The following is a 21,876-nucleotide window of genomic DNA, read 5'->3' as shown; positions in this document are numbered from 1 at the left end:
GCTGAATCTGAGTGAGGCTAGCATTCAAGGGACCTATAATTCATAAATTGATAAAGCCTTCTGATTTTGAAGCCAAGCAGCAGAAAAACAAATACTTAACATTAAAAAAAATATTCTTAAAGTCCTAAGCGAATACTAGCCAGACTTAAAAAGTCCACTCATAAAATTTAAAAACATCAAGATCTTTTGGGATCAATACAGTAACACTGAACCTAGAAAGGTAATAATAAGGTAAAAAGAGCATGTTTCTTCTCCTAGAAAAAAAAAATACAAACTACAGGGTAAACAAATTACTCAAAAAGAGTATGATGCAAGTTTAAATCAAATTAGTATGTGGAATGGTTTTGATCAATTTTCATTTGACCCTGACATGTATAATTCTCTGGAAACACAGATCACAAAATTGGATAAGTGAGTAGAAGAAAGGAAATCAGGCTGTTAATTGGTCCATTCAGCAAACAATATTTATGTAATGTAAACCCTTTCTACTGATTGCCAATTTTAGAATCAACATATAAATAAAAGAAGAGAGACTTTATGGTTATAGAATAGAATGCACATTTTTAGCTCTGGAAATATAAATGTACAGTTTACAGATGATGTAGTATAAAAGTCGTAAAAGAGAGGAGAAAGGGTGCTTTTATCATCATCTCATAAAGTATACTTCTAACTTTAATAAAGTTATCAAGGAAGTGAGAATAAGTTAAATCTTTACCTATTATATAGAAAGCCGAGAGAAATCTAAATTTGGTGAGACAAAAATAAAACATACAATATCAACTACCAGAAATGGTGAAAGTGGGTTGTGGATGTTGAATGTGGGATGTGGATGAGCAATTAGGAAAGGGAGACACAGACTACTGCTTCCTATTATAAACTCTTCTGTGGCATTTTATTTTCTAATCATACCTATATCTGTTACTTTAATATTTTTTAAAGAAATCATTCACATGTATACCTAGAAATGCAGAACGTAAGTGAACATAGGAACATTTACAGTTGGTTTGTAATGACAGTGATATTTGGTACAATGTTCTTTCCTTTTTTATATTTGATTCAGTAATGCTATTATGGTAATTTGACATATCATGCAAATTCAAAAAATTTTTAAAAGTAATTAGGCAGCTATGACCAAAAAGCTCTTTAAGAAATGGGGAAAGGTGAGGGAGACAAATGGGCTGTAAATATTCTTTATAAACAAAACAAAGTGGAGGAGAAAATTAAGACACACAGGTCCTGCAAGTAACGACCCAAACGCTTTCTTCATTTAACCTTTCCCAGAATTGAGATTACAGAATACAGGTTAAATATTTCCCGTGTTTTCATTACTTGAACTTCCCTTTGAAGTTGTTTGTTCTTTGTGCATTCTTCTACTGGTATTCCTATATACCCACATATAAAAAACTACACATGGATAATCCATTATAGTCACAGTAATATTTTTCCTTGTAATAAATTCCCTTTTTGGGCCTGAATTTGTTGTTTCCTTCATGACTTCTGACCCTTGAGATTAAAATCAACTCTCAATCCCAATTCAAAGGTTTCATATTTAGCCATGTTTTTTGTAGTTTAATAATACATGCGGAACAGATTTTGAATATGGCTGGGGCAGGCATCTAATTAGTCCTAACATCTGTTGAATGACCCTCTCTTTTCATATGTGATGCCTCCTTTATTAACCAAATTCATGTAACAAGATATATTTTGGGGACATGTTGTTTTGGATTTTTTTTAAATTAACAATAACAAACATTGATAATTGATCATTTTTTGTCTCCCTAATATTTATATCTCACTTGTTTCATGTCTTAATGTTTTGGTTAATTTTTTTAAAGATTTTATTTATTTATTCATGAGAGACATAGAGAGAGAGAGAGGCAGAGACATAGGCAGAGGGAGAAGCAGGCTCCATGCAGGGAGCCCAATGTGGGACTCAATCCCAAGATTCCAGGATCACGCCCTGAACCAAAGGCAGATGCTCAACTGCTGAGGCACCCACGCGTACCTCGGTTCATTAATGATTTATTAAGAACTACTTAACCTTAGTATGTCAAGAATGTAAGATATACACTAGTAAATGAAAAAAGGATTCTTTCCCTCACTAATCTTAAAATACCAGAAAATTAATTATGGCAAGAGTGAACAGCATTGTATTTTGTTGATATAGTTTGAGTTCAAAGAATGATTTTCACCATTACATCTGTGTAGTAATGTATACTATACATATTTACGTAAGACCTTGTTCATTTCATTGGTTTTACAAGTCTCAAAATTTCGAAATACAGATCTATGATATGCCAATAAAGAAAAATTAAAAGTACTGTTGGAAAACTAAGGGGGGGAAACGTGTTTCATCCTTTATTTTCAAGTAAAGTCTATATAGAATAAAAACAAACATTTGTTATGTTGTTGAGTACAGAGCTCACATTGCATTTCCATTTGCATTATATATCTAATGATCTAAAATAAAAGTCACCTTAAGAGGCTTATGTCTTTCACCGTCTGCTACCTGAAAATGTTACCTTGTTTCAGTGACATACTATTGCTTTAAAGGCTCCTTTTAAGTAAAAAATGAGACTCAATTATTTCTAAACAAGTTTGTCATAAATCTTACTGCTTGTTATAGGGTCAAATAAACACCACACTAAGATTAAGCACTTAGACATGAAACATGTCTAAAACCCCTGAAGAATGCACTAGAAATAAGCAAGACATTTAGAATGCTTTAATCTTTCCAGTTAACACCATGTGTATCAGTAACTGCAATGTTGTAATTTTTAGCATTTCACATAACTAGTAAGAATTTTTTTTAAGGGTGGGAGAACAGAAGAACAGAAGATACGAGAGTGTCAAGTTTCACACTTCTGTTAAAAACTCAAAAATCAAAACTATTTTCTTCTCTGCATCAAAACTATACCACAGACTTGAAGGATGTTTTAGCTTTAATCCCATGACTCATCGTCTACTGGATTGGGAGCTTGTGAAGAAGAAAACCCTGCTGTGTTCAAAGTGCTCTTGCCCTGGTAATTCTTAAAAAGAAAAAAGAAAGACACATTTAATTTTATGTTATCTCTAAAGTTACATTGCCCAGACTCAGAGAAGGGACTCAAGCTTCCCACCATGTTTTCCCCAAATAGATAATAAAAAAACTTGATTCTCACTAAATTTAATCCATTGGGGAAAAAAGGCCCATATCAACCTGAAATCTAAATTGCACAAAATATTTCAAGAAAAAGCTTTCTTACACCAGTAGTTTTGGCAAATGGAACTGAAAGTTCTGTATTTCATAAATAAGCATAATATTTAATGATTAGTACACTCAATGTTTCTGAATAAAAGTGGTGCTGCCTATAAAATGACACATCAAAAAAGACACTCATCTCTAGTATTTTTGTCTTAATAATACCATCAGAATTCTAAAAACAAAGAATTCTTAATAGAAGGCTTAAAAGAATCCAAATTAGAATGTTAAATGCCAGCAAGTTTGGGAAAGGATGTTTGAGCATAAATACTGTTAACTGCTCACTTTTACAACCAAAAATATATACATACATAAAATTTTAAGAAATATTAATCTCCTAGATGAGAAAAAATGGTTTAGATAATTATTGAATGTTAGTTATTTTACATTATTAACCAAGAGTAACTCACATTCACCAAGAGTAAACTGGAAGCCAAGTTTGGAATTTTTCCCCTCAACTAACCTTTCTAGTATCAACTGATGCAAATACATTTCCTCTTGAACTACCACTGAAGCCAGGAACATATGTACTAAAGGCAATTTCTTCCAACCATGCAGGGACATCCTGTTGAGCCTTTAAAAAAGAAATTAACTTCATATACAACATGCAGCAAGTCTCAAAGATTGGAACAGTTTACTTATCCTGAATATACATAAATATATTTAATATCTACTTTCAACGATAAGGTCAGAATACTATCCATTTGGTTTTAAACGTTTAAAACTTACATCTGACAGTACTTTCACTAAAGGTTGTGCCAAATGGTTATCTGATTCAGGATCAAAAAAGGAAATAGCTCTGCCAGTATTTCCACAACGACCAGTACGTCCAATTCGATGAACATATTCATCAATAGTAGAAGGAAGATCAAAATTGATAACGTGTTGAACATTTTCAATATCTAGCCCCCTGGCAGCTACTGAAGTAGCAACAAGAACTGGACACTTCCCACAGCGAAAATCTCCAAGAGCTTGCTCTCTCTCTCTCTGTTCTCGGTCACTAGAAATAAAAGCAAGCATGTGTTAGGACAGCTCTTAAGAAAATTATTACAGTGAACCACTGAAGTTCAACATATATATTTATTTTTAATAGTTTAGTAAAAAATAACAGCATTTAACATTGCTATCTACTTCTTACATACTAGTTATACTAATTCTTTTCAAGCCATCATTTCATTCTGACAATACTTTGAGGGTGGAACAGTTATCCCTATTTGCATATGGAAGTAAGGTAACAAACAGGTAGTACATAGAGCTAAAACACAGACTTCAGTATGATAAACATCAAATCTATTAATAATCTCTTTCTCGTTCTGACAAATAATATACAACTATTTGATTAGAATATCTCCTCAAAAATTTTTAACATATAATCTCAGATTGATTAATATTTTAGATCTACCAATAAAGTTGTATTAATATGACATTTTCATGCAACTCAATAAAAAAAATTGTCAAGCAAGAGAAAGACTGGATTCAGAACAACAACTTAACACCAAAGGATCAGAGAGCCTTAAGCGAACTCTGAGTAGTTACCAGTCCTCATGAGGAGTCTAACACAGACCTTTAACTCACCTACTCCTAACACCTAACTCTTGTAAAAACTCAAAACAAAAAATAACAGTTTAGATCTTGAGAACTCTGAATCCTAATCCTAGGATTATGTGATGTTAGTTATATACACTGGTATTTCTTAACAAATGAGAAATGCAAGTGTCCTCCCTACTGTGAAATCCTATTAATCTACTCACCCATGAATACTTGTTGTTGATATTTTTTCTTGACAAAGAAAAGTAGCAATAAAATCTGCTTTTTTCTTAGTCTCAACAAAAACCATAGTTCTTTCGTCACCTACAAAACAATGAAACAATGATTAACATTCAAACTACAAAATTAGGGAAAAGAAAAGAAGGCAGGGAGGTGTTAATAGGAAATGATCTCATGCACCACTGTATTCCCAAGACCATGATTTATTTCCTTTTTTTTTTTTTTTTTTTTAAGATTTTATTTATTTATTTACTCCTGAGAGACACACAGAGAGAGGCAGAGACATAGCAAAGGCAGAAGCAAACTCCCTGCGGGGAGCCAGATGCAAAATTTGATCCCAGGATCCTGGGATCATGACCTGAGTCAAAGGCAGACACTCAACCACTGAGCCACCCAGGTGCCCCGAAAGTTAAATATTTCCTGAATGAATGAATGTCAAAGTTAAAGAATCAAGGACTATTCTCCTACTTTAGAGACAAAAAAGAAAATTAGCTTGCCTATTGCCCTCCCAGGCCAACACCATGGTAGAGACTTAGGGCAAGATAAATGGTATCTATCTGCCAACTCTAAACAGTTACAAATTCATCTCAAGACCTTAATTTCCCTCTCTAGTTCAATAAATGCCTTTGCTCCTTAACTCCCAAGATAATCAAATCATTCATTTTGCCTTGATTGCCCTAGATATTCATAAGGCATCCAACCTAGGGTTGACATATTCTACAATATTCTATGTTCCAACATTCTCTCTTAATTCAAAGTATCATATATTAAGAAAATTATTAGGCCACAGAGATTATTTCACACATTTCCCTATGTTAGAGAGGAAAGAGGATAATTTACAGAAATGGAAAGAAGATTGTATTACTGTTCATAATCCCTCTCCCCCATCTCCCTATTAGTTAGCTTCATTTATTCAACAAATATATAGTGCGTAAGAGATTTCAGTCACTATATTCCAGGTGTTGGAAATACTGCAATAAAATTAAGCCCTGGCTCTCATTGTGAAGAAGCAAATAATAAACTAATGTTACACATTAAGTCCTAAAAAGGAAAAAAAAAACCCCACAAGGATAAAGAGTCTCAAGAGAGTTACTTCAGATATACCCTTATCAGATGATATCTGAGTATAAATAAGAATAAAATAACAAACTCCTGAGATAACTGGGGAAGCACATTACAAGGCATAGGGCAGGAAAAATATAAAGGTTCTGAGGTACAGGTGTTCTTGATGTGCTAAACAGAAAACAAAAACAAACAGAAAAGAGCCAAGTACAAAGTACATAACACTCTTGAGCAGCTTAAGCCCTGTTCTCTTTTTCTGGTTCTCAATATGAACCGAAGTGGCAATAAAAATTTAACTTTGTCTCTCTTGCTCTAAAATTTTTCCTATTGATTTTGTATTTGTTCTAGTTCAGACAATAAGCCATACTATCACTGGTGTCAGCAATAACTGCAAATATCGCTTTATGATTAGACCATTCAGTGATCTCTATAAATTGATGAATTTTAATTCTCTATTCTGTTGGGTGAGAAGTGATAAAGAATACATTTTGTTAGTCTCTATTAGCCCACTGTGATCTAAATAAAATCAATTAAAAATCTAAAAAGAATTCTGCTAGATTGTAGTTTTTTGTATTTGTGTGAATTCTTGAACTGTGGCTGAAGTGGTAGGACTGAAGCTATAAGCTCTTTATGCATATGTAATTTAGAAAGGGCTTTTTTATCATGTGTAATCATTATGTTAATACCTTATGGATAATATTAACAAATTAAATTATAAAGTCTCTTAATGCCTCTTTAAAAAGCCTCACCCCTGTCAGAATGGCTAAAATAAAACAATCAACAAGTCTTGGCAAGGATGTGGAGAAAAAGGAACCTTCTTACATTGTTGGTAGGAATGCAAACTGGTGTAGCCACTGTAGAAAATAGTATGAGGGTTTCTCAAAAAAATTAACAGGACCACCCTACAATCCAAAAATCGCACTACCGAGTATTCACCCAAAAAATACAAAAACGGTCATTGAAAAGGATACATGCACCCCTATGCTTACTGAAGCATTATTTACAATAACCAAATTCTGGAAGTAGCCCAAGTGTCCATCGATTGATGAATGGATAAAGATGATGTGGGGTGTGTGTGTGCGCGTGTGTATGTGTGTACACACACACATCATGGAATAGTATTTAGCTATAAAAAAAGAATGAAATCTTGCCATTTGCAACAACATGGATGGAGCTAGTAACTATAAAGCTAAGCAAAATCAGTCAGAGAAAGATAAATACCATGGGATCTCACTCATATGTGGAATTTAAGAAACAAAACAAAGGAAAAAGAGAGAGACACAAATCAAGAAAGACTCTGAACTACAAAGAACAAACTGATGGTTACCAGAGGGGAGATAGGTGGGAGGACAGATTAAACAGGTAATGGGGATTAAAGGGTACACTTATCATGAATATTCACTTTATCCCATGAATAAAATACATGGGAGAAGATGAAAAGCCATAAAAGGAGGTAAAGTTTCTACATTTCAAACTAGTAAGATACTGACATCAGTACTGACACACTGTGATAAATTATGAATGTGTAATGCAATGCCTCAAATGATCACTAACAAAGCTATGCCAAGATATACTCCAAAACTAAAAAAAAAAAAAAAAAAAAAAAAAAAAGGAAAATCAAAACTGAATTCTAAAAAATGTTCAAGACAGAAAAAGGGGGAAAAAAAGAAAAACAGAAGGAACAAAAAGAAAATAAAAATGAAATGGTTAGGTCCTAACCTCTAATAAGTGCACTGAATGTAAATGGTATAAATTTAACAATTAAAAGGCAAAAAATTGGCAGAGTGGCTAAAAAAAAAAATACAAGTACATCCATGCCATGGAATACTTCTCAGCAATACAAAGAAATCTACTTTTGATACACACAAAAACCTGGATGAACTTAAGGGCATTATAATGAAAGGGAAAAGCCTATTTCAAAGGTCACAAATGTATGACTCCATTTATATAACATTTTTGAAATTATAATATTATAAAAATGGAAAAGAGATTAGTTGTTTTGAGGGGATAGAGATGGGGAGTAAGGGTAGGAATGGCAGGTCTGACTATAAAAACAGCACAAGGAGTATCTGTGTGGTGATGTAGTAGTTCTGTATCTTGATGTTGGTGCTAATGACACAAATCTACCAACCATGAAGCAAAATGGCAAAGAACTATACACACATTATACAAGTATCTGTTTCTGTAAAAGTGAAGGTAAATCTGAAGAACTACCCAGACTATCTAGAATGCAGCACAGAACAAGTGGAAAATATGAAAATAAGGTTAATAAATACAGATGATGGAATAAGAAGATCTAGCATTATCTAATTAATGTGAAGAATATAATGGAACAGGGGAAATGCAGAACTAGGAAAAAAATGCTAAAGTCTCTTAGAGCGTCTTTAGAAAAGTCTCTTAAAGTTCTATTAAATAAATTGTAGATTTTTTTTTATTATTTTTTATTTATGATAGTCACAGAGAGAGAGAGAGAGAGAGGCAGAGACACAGGCAGAGGGAGAAGCAGGCTCCGTGTACCGGGAGCCCGATGTGGGATTCGATCCCGGGTCTCCAGGATCGCGCCCTGGGCCAAAGGCAGGCGCCAAACCGCTGCGCCACCCAGGGATCCCTATTAAATAAATTCTAATTTGGTTTGTTGAGTTAAATAATAATAACAATAATTTATAGAGGTAAGCATTCCTAAAATTTCCAGAAAATAAAGAAATTGAATTCCTAAAACTTTTACTGTATTAAATGTTTTGATAAAAATTCTTCCTACAGGAACTAAATCTGAAACACTTAAGATTCCAAGTACATATAAGTTGAATCTTTGATAAACTCAAGAGTAATTTAATAACTTTGGTTTAAAAAGATAGCCCTATCTCTTCTCTGATTTATCAGTGTTTAGTACAGACACCTTGAGTTTTTCTAAGCATATATAGGTTTGCAACTAAAATAACCTAATATTCTCTATAATGTTTAAGAGTATAAAAAAGTAAATCTATGTTTAAATAAACTGATTCATTATTCAACAGTATTTTCCTTTTGCATAATTTGGAAGATAATTTCCAAGGTCTTTAGCTTTAGGTAACTTAAAACAGCAGACTATATTGAGTAAATTAATTATCAATGAACACAGTTCTCACACATTAATTATTAAATTTGAGTTTATATTCTTTTGCCTATTTCTCATATGCAGTATCTTTCAGTAATGTTAATGAACATGATCATTTTTGCCAATTTAACACTTTACACTTTTATATTTTAACAAAATGTGCCATAGAAAGTAGTATAAAAAGTTCATGAGCTCTAATAGCTACAGTGCTTGTGTCTAACATCTCTCAAATGTTCAGTCCTGCCTCCAGTTTCTTCTATGAAAAAGAAAAACTATGATTCTAAGTTATATTTAACATGAGTAGTTGAGACTACCAGAGAAGTAATAATTTTTAAAATTTTTTATTTATTCATTTGAAAGAGAAAAAGAGAAAGAGCGAGCATGAGCAGGAGGAGAGGCAGAGACAGACTCCCCACTGAACAAGGAGTGGGTCATGGAGCTCAATCCCCAAACTCTGAGATTATGACCCAAAGGCAGAAGCTTAACCAACTCAGCCATCCAAGTGCCCCTACAGGAGAAGTAATATTGACAGAGAAATAAAAACTATATGTGCTTTTGTTTTTCAAGGAAAAAAAAAAGGAGTAGTTTTTCCCTCAAAGGAGTAGCTCTCAAAATTTTGGTCTATGGCCCCTTTAAATTCTTAAAAAATTATTGACAATCCCAAAGACTTACGATTAAGTGGGTTATAACTATTGAAATTTGCCATATTAAAACTTAAAACCAATAAAAAAATTAAATATTTGTTTAAATGTATTATGCTAAAGTAAATAATTCTTAGTGTAATAATAAAGTTATTTTACCTCATATACCCCATGAGAAGGTCTCAGGGGCCCTGGAGAAGGCTCATTTTGTCTTAAACTGAATTGACAGCTTACTCCAGAAAATTTTAAAAAGCACAGTAAAGGACAAAATCTGGAAAATGAGTTTTATTTGTGTTGATTTATACTATGTGAGTCTTTTCAAGAGAGCTATGAAGTATATTAAAAACTTAGCAAAATTCAATCAACTGGGAAGTAACTACTTCTTGATTTACTATTGATGATTAATACTTATAATATGAAAGGTTATTCTTTCTTTTCCTTGTAATCAGTTTATACAGCAGAGACTGTTCTGACTTTATTATGTTTTTGATTATTTAAAGGAAAAAAGAGCAAAGGTCCCATATTTATGAAAGAGCTACAGTTCTTTACAGTCATGTTGCCTTCTATATTTACTTTTTTTTTTTTTAAGATTTTATTTATTTATTCATGAGAGAGACAGAGAGGCAGGGACACAGGCAGAGGGAGAAGCAGGCTCCATGCAGAGAGCCCGACACGGAACTTGGAACTCGATCCCAGGTCTCCAGGATCCTGCCCTGGGCTGAAGGCAGCGCTAAACCGCTGAGCCACCGGGCTGCCCCTATATTTACTTTTAAATATTTTATTGTCACTTCAATTAAATTGGTAACCAAGTATTGTTTCTCAGGCACCAATGATCCTACACTAATCAAGTATTTAATTCTCCTTTGACAACTCAAATTTTGCCTTTCTAAGAGTACACTCATAAATTCAGAAAAAGATGGGATCCCTGGGTGGCGCAGCGGTTTGGCGCCTGCCTTTGGCCCAGGGCGCGATCCTGGAGACCCGGGATCGAATCCCACATCGGGCTCCCGGTGCATGGAGCCTGCTTCTCCCTCTGCCTGGTCTCTGCACCTCTCTCTCTCTCTCTGTGACTATCATAAATAAATAAAAATTTTTTTAAAAAAAATTTTTTTAATAAATAAATAAATAAATTCAGAAAAAGAAATACACCCAAACTACCTTTGAGACTTCTCAGAGAACCTCAGGAGGAGCACAAAGTTTTGTTATCTCACCTTATAAAAGAGAGGCTAAAAATAACTAGGCTTGTCTGATGCGTTACTATTTTAAAGTTGCATAGTAAGAGATATCAAATCAAAGAGATATTAAGCTTTCCCTTAGTTAAAAGGTATAGGTAAGATATATACTTTATGGTAATACTTTCAAAATGTATACTTCATGGGAAATCCCTGGAGGTGTATAAATTCCCTTAATATATATATTATGTTTGTACCTTCAGGAGAAACTGAGTAAAACACTTATAAAATAAGTAAAGTTTTTCTATATTCACCAGAGGTCTAGAAGTACAGTGTCTAATATAACAACATAATGTCGCTAGTCATCATTTCACTTATTACTTAAGACATTTATATTTGGTTATGACTATACTTCTTTCTTCATTTGAATCTACCACATTCTAGGCTAGTGGTTCTCAAATGGGGATATATCCCAGACTTAATCATAGCATTTTGTAAACATACACATAACCAGATTCTATTTGACACTTTTTGTGTCAAATATTTACCGGATATTTTTGGTATGAAAAATCAGGCCTACCCATTTTTATAAATCAAATATGACATTCATATACTTCTTTGAAAACAAGCTTAATCATCATTAGAGACATTTCTTCTAAAATTTCTTTGGTATGCTAAATATTCCAAAATAACGTATTACCTTTATTTTACATGCCAGACAAGCAACCACATTTCCTTATAAGTAGCATTATTTTTATTATGAACCCTCATCAAATCTTCCATGTTTAACAATTATCAGTAATAAATTAACCATGATCACTAAGTCTGTCAACTATACACGGTTTTTGTTTTCTTTTGGTGTTTTCCGAAAGGCTGTGCTATAAACTAGATAGCACAGTTTGTATCTTCACAAAGGATAGACTCCAGGCCTTGTGGAGAAAATAAAAACTGTATCAGGCACTTCAAACTACCTATATTTCAAAAGAATAGTCTTGGATAGAAGGTTCTATGTTGACATGACTTTAATAACTTTCAGATCCTATCACTGGACAAGCAGAATTTCTAGACTAGTTCAGAAGCAGACAGAATCATGAAGGCATATTGCTAACAGGTGCAATGGAACAAGAATTACATGAAATATCACAGGGGACCTTTAGAAAACAGGAGTTCATTCAAATTTCTATGTACTACAGATATAATTTGACTGAGTTTCCCAGACTCACTTTCCTATCTAAGCAAATAATAGAGGCTTTTAAAAGGTCAATGTCAGATTTCTTAAGCAAACTTCCAAAAAGAAGTGTGTAATCTTAATAATTATGCAATAGTGTGTGGCTCTAGATTTGCAAGACAAACTCAAAGAGGCCTATATTGTTAATTAACAGTCTTGCTGCATCCATGCAAATAAGCCCAACATAATGAAACAATCTTTCTTGTGATCAAGAATAATCTCTAAGATTGTTGTGATCATGAGAGGATATATGTCATCAGGAAAAGCTGTAAAAAACTTTGAAACAAGCAAAAAAGATTACTCTCTAGCACGTTTCATGGTTATACATCTTTTACTGTCTTTTTTCTGTTATACCTCTATTGCAACTGATAGCAATGCCAATGATTCTTATGAATAAAAATACTGATAAAGTTTTCCCCTCAAAAGCAGCTGAATATTGCTTTGTGGATATTTATCAATTTTATATTTAAGTGTGAATTTATTTGAGCCTTCCTAATAGCCCCCACATACACTTGGTTCTCTGAATTCTTCGAACTGGCTGTAACATCTTACTAGTTCTATTAAATCTCTGATAAATGTTCAAATAAAATTAAATTATTAAAAAGGCAGTTGGTTATACTATTATAAAATAATGATACCTATACAATTTAAAGGTGCAGGGGACTGGCTAGCAGATTTAACTTAAAGAGTAGAAAAAATATGTAAAATTTGGGGATGTACTGAATTCTATGCAGATTTTTAAATATATACATATATATATAAACTACAAGAACAATGAACTCTAAACTACAAAACATTTAACAGTTTAAATAATACAGAATATAGCGATAATGCTCATACAATGACCTCAAAGGTTTCTCAAAGGCAAAACTGCACTTCTGAAAAATTATCATTGGGATTATTCTTAAAATTATCTTTATTTCACAATTCACAAATAAAATAATCTTAAGGTTATTATATTAGAAATGTGCTTTAACTCCAGCAAAACTACATATTGCTCATTCCACATACGGAATTTCAATTTACTACTGGGCAAGTTATTTGACCTCTCTGTATTTGTGTCATCAATGTTAAAATGTAGTAACAAAACCTACCTCAGAAGGCTGTTTTGAGAATTAAATGAGTTAGCACATGTAAAATGATCAGAACAGTACGTAGCCAATAGAAGTTATCATTTTAATTTTATATGCCCTGTTGGGTATATTACGAAACATGAGATGAAGAAAACCAGTAATATTCCTCAAACTCAAGATGTTTGGCTTTAAAAAAAAAAAGGCTCAGCAAAACCTAAAGGCTAGATGCCTTTAAAAGTGCTTTCTAAATCAACTTCCTCTTTTTCCCTCTCATTGTCAGAAATTATATAGTTTCCGGCCTTCCCTTATTCTTCCATACCAACAGCAACATCCAAATTGAAACAATTACGGGCAGCTCTGGTGGCCCAGTGGTTTAGCGCTGCCTTCAGCCTGGGGTGTGATCCTGGAGACTCTGTATTGAGTCCCATGTCAGGCTCCCTGCATGGAGCCTGCTTCTCCCTCTGCCTGTGTCTCTGCCCCTCTCTCTCTCTCTCTCATGAATAAATAAATATTTTTTTAAAAAATTGAAACAATTACTATAATGAAAGAGGGGCGAAGGAATGTACAGCATATAAGTACACTTACTTAGTCTGTGATGTAGTAAGAAGGTATTAAAATGGTAATATTAGGGGGATCCCTGGGTGGCTCAGTGGTCTAGCACCTGCCTTTGGCCCAGGGCGTGATCCTGGAGTCCCAGGATCCAGTCCTGCATCAGGCTCCCTGAATGGAGCCTGCTTCTCCCTCTGCCTGTGTCTCTGCCTCTCTCTCTATGTCTCTCATGAATAAATGAATAAAATCTTTTAAAAAAATAAAAATAAAATGGTGATATTAAAAAGTTTTATTTCCAGGCACAAACTAAGTCTATCTCAATCAAACAAAGAAATAGGACTTCCTCTAAAAATTGTGGTTTTTGGGGGGGTCGGGGGGAGAGAAATTTCTCATGGGTATTGTGAAGAAACACAACTACATCTTTAAAGTTCCCTTCAGCTCTAAAATTCATTGAATCTATGATTATGGGAAGCCTTAGGAAGCAAAAACTGGGAAATAAAAACAAAGAATTCACTTGTGTTGGAGTAAATACAGTTTGATATAAAGATATATTAGTGGCTTTTTTATTTCTTAAATCAAAAAATATGTATTTCTTATGGAATAGTTTTTAGCCAAATACTGTTTAAGTCTCAGATACTTTCTATTTTTAATCTTTATGAAGAAAAGACTATACTGCTACATAATTTACACAGGAAATTGAATCATAAAACCTTTTATAAAGAGAGCTTTAGAGAAAGAGCAATGAAAACAGTTATGCAAAACCTCATACCAAACAATTTTAGAGTAATTTTTTTAAATTGTCATTTTTAAAAAATCAAAACCATAACAAAAAATAATTATATCAATGTAAGATACCTATGCTTCGTAGAATTTCGACAAGTTTTTCTCTTTTTGAGTACTGGCCAACTTGGAGAATGGTCTGCTGAACATCTCTACATGCTCCACCCACTTGTCCAACAGCAACAAACAAATAATTCGACTTTAAAAACTCCCCAGCCAACCTTCAAAGACAAAAGATTATTCCTTAACTTATCTTCTTCCATTAATACTGAATTTCTGCAAGTGTTACTTCAATATTAGATTGTAACAATTATAATAAGAAAGTAAGTAACTTATGTCATCCAAGTACTAATTCCAAAGATCAGTATAAAATGTTAAGATTTTATAAAATATTCAATAACTGTTAGTGAAAAAGTTTGCATCAAATTATGGATACAGTCATTTCAAGTCGATGTGGTAGTCATGCAAAACTATATAAAATGTGTACGTTATAATAAAAGTATGCTTAAGTATCAGGCTACAACAAACAAGAATTTTTGTTAAAAAACTAAAATGCAAGCCTAGAGCAAAAATTCTGTTCTTCACAAATGCTTCTACGTATATTACTGCTAAGAGCTTATTTTCTTATAATATTATTTGTTAAATTACTATACTTTGAACAATTATGAGCAAACCAATCCTAGGTCAGTGCTTTTTGTGTCATGACACATATAAAAAATGATAATATTTATAGAGCATAACTGAGCAAAAAAGTCAGACAGGAGGTGAAGGGTCCTTGGGCTGATGCTCACTCAAAAGGTTAAGGGTATCAGCATGTAGACACACACGTGATTCACTGACAGCAAACAATTAAGGTCTGCTTTAGATCATCTAGAAACATAGGAAAGGGAGAAAGGGAACAGCCAATCAAATAGTTTAGCTTTCTGAGAATAAGGAGGAGATCTAAATCTATCATCACTCCTCTTCTCTCCCATTTAGCAGTTCCTTACTTTCTAGCTGTCTCCTAAAATATCATAAAAATAGTTCAAACTCATCATTTCCAGAATTTTAATAAATCACTGCTGCTTCTTTCGCATCTGCTCTTACAATAAAAGAAAAAGAAAAGCTTCTTTTTGACATCCCTCCTTCTAGAGTCAAGCACCTTCTCAAGCACAAATCTCAAAATCATCTGCAATTCTTTATTATACATCATCCTTTTCATTTGATAAAACATTCAGTGAGTATCTGTGGCAGGCACATATGGCGTAAGGTACTGCAAGGACAAAGATGGATATGATGGTCTCTGCCACTGAGATGCTTGCATCAACAGGATAAACAGTTATATAAAAATAATTACTGTATTTTAAAGTGTTTAACGTTTTAATATTTGCATAATCATATTAAACATTTTAATATTTAATATATTCAATACTTTAGTTTTAATAATTAACATCTACTGAACACATACTATATTCCCAAAAATGTTCAGTGTTTAAAATAGTTTCACAAATATAAGGGCAGGAGATGGATGAGATGAGGTATATTTAGAAGAATCTTCAAAGTATGAACCTGGATCTGAGCAACAGCAAGCAAGAATGTAGAATGGTGGTGATCAGGGAAAAGCATTCTAAGCAGAAAGAAAGAAGAAACAAGAACAGATAATGAGGAGGGACAGAATTTGGCCTGATTAGCCAACAAGAAATATATGATTCCAAGTAATAAAGTAGCAGATGAAGCAGATTACATCACGTTTAGAGTTTGAAAGCTGGTTAGTCTGTGGAGATGTGAAAACACTGTAAGGTTTATATTGAATAAATGTCTAAAAATCCTAGACTTTATTTTGGAATTACTAACACAAAATTGAGATTAGAGTCAAGGGAGACAGGTTAGAAAGCTACTAATATGAGCAAAGGAAAACCTAAAAGGACTTAAATTAAGGTGGGAAACAGAGGAGAAATGAACAGTTTTGAAATATTTTAGAGGTAACTACCAAAATGACTATTTTTGAAGGGCAGAAAGTTAAAGCAATGTGAGGAAGGAATCAATACGATTCAAAGGATTTTGGCTTAGAAAGACCATGCTGCCAATAAGGAAAACTGGATAGGAAAGAGGGTACCAAAGAATAGCTTCTACTTTAGACACAATGAACATTAGTTACTAGTAATTCTTCTAAGAAAATACTCTTAAAGAGTTAAATTCTTAAGTCTGGCACTCAGGAGAGAGATTAGGGACACAAGTAATAAATTTCAGACAGTTACAGAAAGAAACATAAGCCGAAGAAATGGATGCTGCAAAGATTTAGTCAATATGCACAATGACAAAAGTGTACTTTCAACACGATAATGGGCAGCCTGTAACATTTAAAAGCAGAGAGTAAAGCAAGTGAGGAGTCCTCAGCTCAGGTCCTCTATTCTGTTTATCATATATCCCCAGGACTTATAATCAAATATGGCTCATAAAAAACCCTCAACAAATATTAGTGATGAGAGCACACATTAGTCACTTTGGCCAATATCCAAATACTTTCCTATTTCAGGGCAAATCAAAAAACAGACAGGCAGCAGAATATTACCTGCTATTTAGATAGGTAATTATCTACCCACTATTAATTGTCAAATATGATGATGGAAATGTAGATAACACTTTTCAAATTTAAGACATCATTTAATATAAGCTATTATTTTATGTGCTACTAAAAACAAAAAGTCCTGATAATTCTTCCTTATAATTTAGACTTTCTCCTCCAAAAAACAGCTTTTTAATATTACAAAAAGACTTTTTATAACATCCCTTAAGTAAACCAAATCAATAGCCAGCCCCCACTATCTGATGACTTGAGAAGTATTGATCCCATGTAACACTGTATCAGACAAGGAGGCAGTTTACAGCAAAAGAGATAACTGAGCATGCCCATAACCATAAGGTTGGTTTATAGGTCGTATCATATCACAACACCCAGAAGCTGTCAGCCTCACAGAAAGTGGAATATACTCTTAAAGAACAGCTCAAAGGCCAACTTAGTGTTTCTTTACAAGGACAGCACATCATTCAACAAGGCACAGTGACTTTCAATCAGAAATCTTTATATCATGCATTTGGTCTGAGAGCCAAGGGGTGCAAGCAAGAGTGGCCCCCTTACCATCCCTCCCAGTGACTCACATAAGAAATCTGTTCCCCACTAAGCTATAGGTATGGAAGTATGGAGGTCGTGGTTCCCCAAGAGAGAAAAGTTCTGTCAGAGTCAAAGGCAGGAGTATTAGTGAATTACAAGCTCAAGCTGCTGTCTGGTCACTTGAGGCACCTTGTGGCCAAGGGAGCAGCAAGCAGGAAGAAGAGTCACAATTCTAGAAAGGGTGTGTCATCCTAATCTGAGAATTCACCAAGCCATAGAGTATATATAGTAAGATACTCAATACATGTCAACAATTGGTACATGAATTTTCTAAAAAAGGCCCAATTCTCCCAAGCCCTATGATTTTGAAGAGAAGGCATAAATATAAAAATAACTTCATTTAGTAAGCACTAATTAAATCCTAGGTAGGTGCTGTGTAATCACACACACATACACATTTTAATAAAATGTGACACTAACGGACAGCCAGAGATAAAGGCAAAAAACAATGAAAAATATAGTACATATTTTAGGAATACATCCACTTTTTAAAACTATGTTAAAATCTTAAAGTAAAAAAAACTCTTAAAAATAATATATTTGAATTGCTTTTCCTTTCACTAAACCATTTATATACAAAACAATTATTTTTAAGAAGAAAAAAATGTCACCTTTGAATTTCTTCTGGAAAAGTTGCACTAAACATAAGGGTTTGACGTTGTTCCTTTGATGGCATTCCAGGGCAGGAAATTAACTTCTTCATTTCTGGCCCAAAACCCATATCCAGCATGCGATCAGCTTCATCCAAAACTAAGTATTTGACTTGTCTGAGACCAATCTTTAAGAATATTTGCAAGAGTTAGAGCAGAAAATGCATACTAGTCAATATATTAAACTACAATGTTCTCAACCATTCCAACTACTAATTTATTCATAGGCATGAAGATTAGAAATCAATGCATAAAAGGAGAACCGTTATGCTTAGATAACAACAGTACTCTTAATCTCAGTATTGATGGATCTTTGATCTTCACTAACATGTTAGCCATTAGCCATATGTAACTATTAAGTACTTGAACCATAGCTAGTATGCCTAAAGAACAATTTTTTATATCATTTTAAAATTTGTATAGCCACATGTGGCTACTGACTACCATACTAGACTACATAGATAATAGATCATATTATCTGATAAAGTCAGACTTGAAATTTCCTAACAGCATAACATATTCAAATGTCTTTTAAGTGGTAAATTAAGCTCTAACACTTAAACTCTTCATAAATTCTCCATTTCTCAAAAAAAAATTCTCCATTTCTCTAATCACTTACGAACAAATGAAAAACTTCTGTCACTTGTGCATGAACACTTATTACTAGAAAGAGAAGCAGACATTTTCAAGGAAAACAAATGAATTTGGCACAACCATGTAAAGTTATCTAGTGAAAAATCAAGGTGAATTTCTCTGGATAGTCTGAATAAGTATTCTAAGAAAAGTGCTTTTATGAAGACAGACCATGTTTTGAGTAATCTCTTTAGAGAAGAGCCTAAAAAAAAAGCAAATGAGGTTCATCAAAGTAGACTTAAAGCACTGATTTAATGAATAGGTATATGAATACCTAAAATAAGTACATAAGCCTAAAATGTCTTTTTAAAGACTCAGAAGTTTAATAATCCTGGCTAACATCATTCCCGGGCTTTAACAGGAGACAAAACTGCTAATACCACCAGGCTTTCTTTCAGGAAGAAAACATATCACAACTTATATGAAACTATATAGAATCATTTACTCCATTTTTCCTACTATGGTGGAGTATAAGATACCAACCTGAGTCAGATCCAGATTCTAATCCTAGCTCTACTGCTAGAGGTACCTGAGGGACTTCAAATAAATTATATAATCTCATTGTCTTTTCAAATACAAAAATAGGAAATACTATTTATCATTGTCTTTTCAAATACAAAAATAGGAAATACTATTTATCTCCTATTGGAATTATTTTAAGAATTATGTTAGAATGCATTCAAAGAGTGGTTCCTGGGTGGTGCAGTTGGTTAAGCATCCAGCTCTTGGTTTTTGCTCAGCTCATGGATTCAGGTTTGTGAGATGAAGCCCCTTGCCCAGCGTGGAGTCTACTTAAGACTGTCTTTCCCTCTCCTTCTGCCCCTCCCATCCCATGCTCATGCTCTAAAATAAATAAATCTTAAAAAAAAAAAAAAAAAGAATGCATTCAAAGAATCTGATGGAGGCTAACATAAATTATGCTCTAATAAATATATCTCTCTTTGCATCATTCTTTCCTGTCCCATACAAAAAAATTATTAATCAATCCATAATTGTATTACTTGTATAGAGCCTACCTTTTCTTTACCTATGATATCCATCAGTCTCCCAGGAGTAGCGCACAATATATTACAGCCTTGTACTATTTGTCGAATTGAATACCCCAACTGGGTTCCTCCGTATATAACAACAGCTCTTACACAGGTCCTATTAACAAGAAAAATTCATGTTATTTTCTAGTTATGTGAAAATTATATATTTGTTTCTAACAAAATATGAAAACAAATCTATTAAAGTAAAAAACTAATACATTCAAGTATCTAAAAAATTAAATTATTCCTCGGAAGAAGCTGAAAAGCAAATGATAAATGATGGGGAAAAAAAAAACCCTAAAATCTATCCAATAAAGGGCTCTTCAAAAACAATAGTAAACACCAATAGCACCCACATACAAATTGGCCAAAGACATTAACAAGTGGTTAATAAAAAATATAAATGGCTTTTAAACATTTGTTTAAAGTCAACATTATTTTAAAAATGAAGACAAATGAAGACTAACACATTTTTCCTGAACTGTAGTAATGCCATGTTAACCATGGTGTGGGAAAAGTGGCACTCAAATGGATAAACTGAAACAGGCTCTTTCACAATTTTAATCTCTTTTAAACTTTAAAAACTTCTCAGTATGTCTAGGTGGCTCACTGGTTGAGCATCTGCCTTCAGCTCAGGTTGTGATCCCAGGTCCTAGGATTGAGTCCCACATCGGGCTCCCTGCAGGAAGCCTGCTTCTCCCTCTATGTCTCTGCCTCTCTTTCTGTGTCTCTCATAAATAAATAAATAAAATCCTTTTTAAAAGAAAATAAAATTTAAAAACTTCTCTGTCCCAATAAACTCATACGTATGAATTTACCATTCAGATATGTCCCCACAAAGGGGAAGGCTGACTTTACAGTAATATTCCCTGCCACCTTTATTTATAGCCTCAAGAGACTGAAAATTAAGTGTCTAATAGTAGAAAAACTCTAATTATAGTCCACCCATCCAAAGGGATACCATGCATTCATAAAAAGAAAAGGGGTATAGTTCCAGATTAAGCATTATCTCCAATATTTACTATTGAAAAAAAAAGAATAACAATAGCTTAGTATGCTACCATCTGCTAAGAAGAGTATTAAAGTGCATACATGTGCACCAGCTATTTCTACACTAAATCACACAAAATTATAAAGAGTTCACTTTAAAGAGGAGAATTAAATAAGTGAAGAGAAAAGAGTACAGGACAATTTTATGGTTTTTTTTTAAGTTTATTTATTTATTTAAGTAATCTCTACACCCAACATGGGGCTCGAGTTTTTGACACTGAGATCAAGAATTGTATGCGTGGGGCTCATGGGTGGCTTAGTTGGCTACGTGTCCAATTTGTAATCTGGCTCAGATTATGATCTCATGGGTCATGAGATCAAGCCCTACATCAGGCTTGCATTGAGCGTGGAGTCTGCCTGAGATTCTCTCTCCCCCTCCACCTCTGCCCCTCTCCCCTCTACTGTACACTAGCATGTGTGTGCTTGCTCTCTCTCAAGTGAATAAATAAATCTTTAAAAAAAAAAAAAGTTGCATGCTCCACTCAATGAGCCAGCCAGGGACCCCCAAAACTTTATTTTTATTAAATAAACTCATTACTCTAAAAGAATTCTTTGAAAAAAAAAAAATTCTTTCTTTTCTCCTATTTCTAGGCCTAAATAAGGTAGTACATATAAAATACTTGTAACTTAGCAAATGCTAAGGCTTCAATAACTTAGTTATTACCATTATTATTCTAAGGGTACCATAACTTAACTAGGTCTTGAATGATAGACATTTTGATACTTTTCAGTCTTCTGCCACAACATTACAACA

General features: G+C 33.5%; 1 protein-coding gene across 4 annotated transcripts in view; it reads right to left on the bottom strand.

The window, feature by feature from the left end:
- Positions 1-2,710: 2,710 nt before the first annotated feature.
- The window catches only part of DDX4 (DEAD-box helicase 4), an 84,203-nt gene continuing 65,037 nt past the window's right edge, over positions 2,711-21,876 (bottom strand). For all 4 annotated transcript variants that reach the window (XM_077897826.1, XM_077897825.1, XM_077897827.1 and 1 more), the window contains 7 exons: positions 20,058-20,187; positions 18,370-18,536; positions 14,683-14,828; positions 4,993-5,092; positions 3,971-4,241; positions 3,705-3,815; positions 2,711-3,029 (listed from right to left, as the gene is read on the bottom strand). In XM_077897826.1, the coding sequence (XP_077753952.1) occupies positions 2,943-3,029; positions 3,705-3,815; positions 3,971-4,241; positions 4,993-5,092; positions 14,683-14,828; positions 18,370-18,536; positions 20,058-20,187 (1,012 nt within the window). In that variant the 3' untranslated portion in view covers positions 2,711-2,942. The remainder of the gene's footprint in view (positions 3,030-3,704; positions 3,816-3,970; positions 4,242-4,992; positions 5,093-14,682; positions 14,829-18,369; positions 18,537-20,057; positions 20,188-21,876) is intronic.

The sequence above is a fragment of the Canis aureus genome, chromosome 5, assembly GCF_053574225.1.
Source record: "Canis aureus isolate CA01 chromosome 5, VMU_Caureus_v.1.0, whole genome shotgun sequence".
In the NCBI taxonomy this organism is placed as follows: domain Eukaryota; kingdom Metazoa; phylum Chordata; class Mammalia; order Carnivora; family Canidae; genus Canis; species Canis aureus.
The sequence above is the reverse complement of the archived record's forward strand: the minus strand, read 5'-3'. Positions and strand labels throughout refer to the sequence as shown.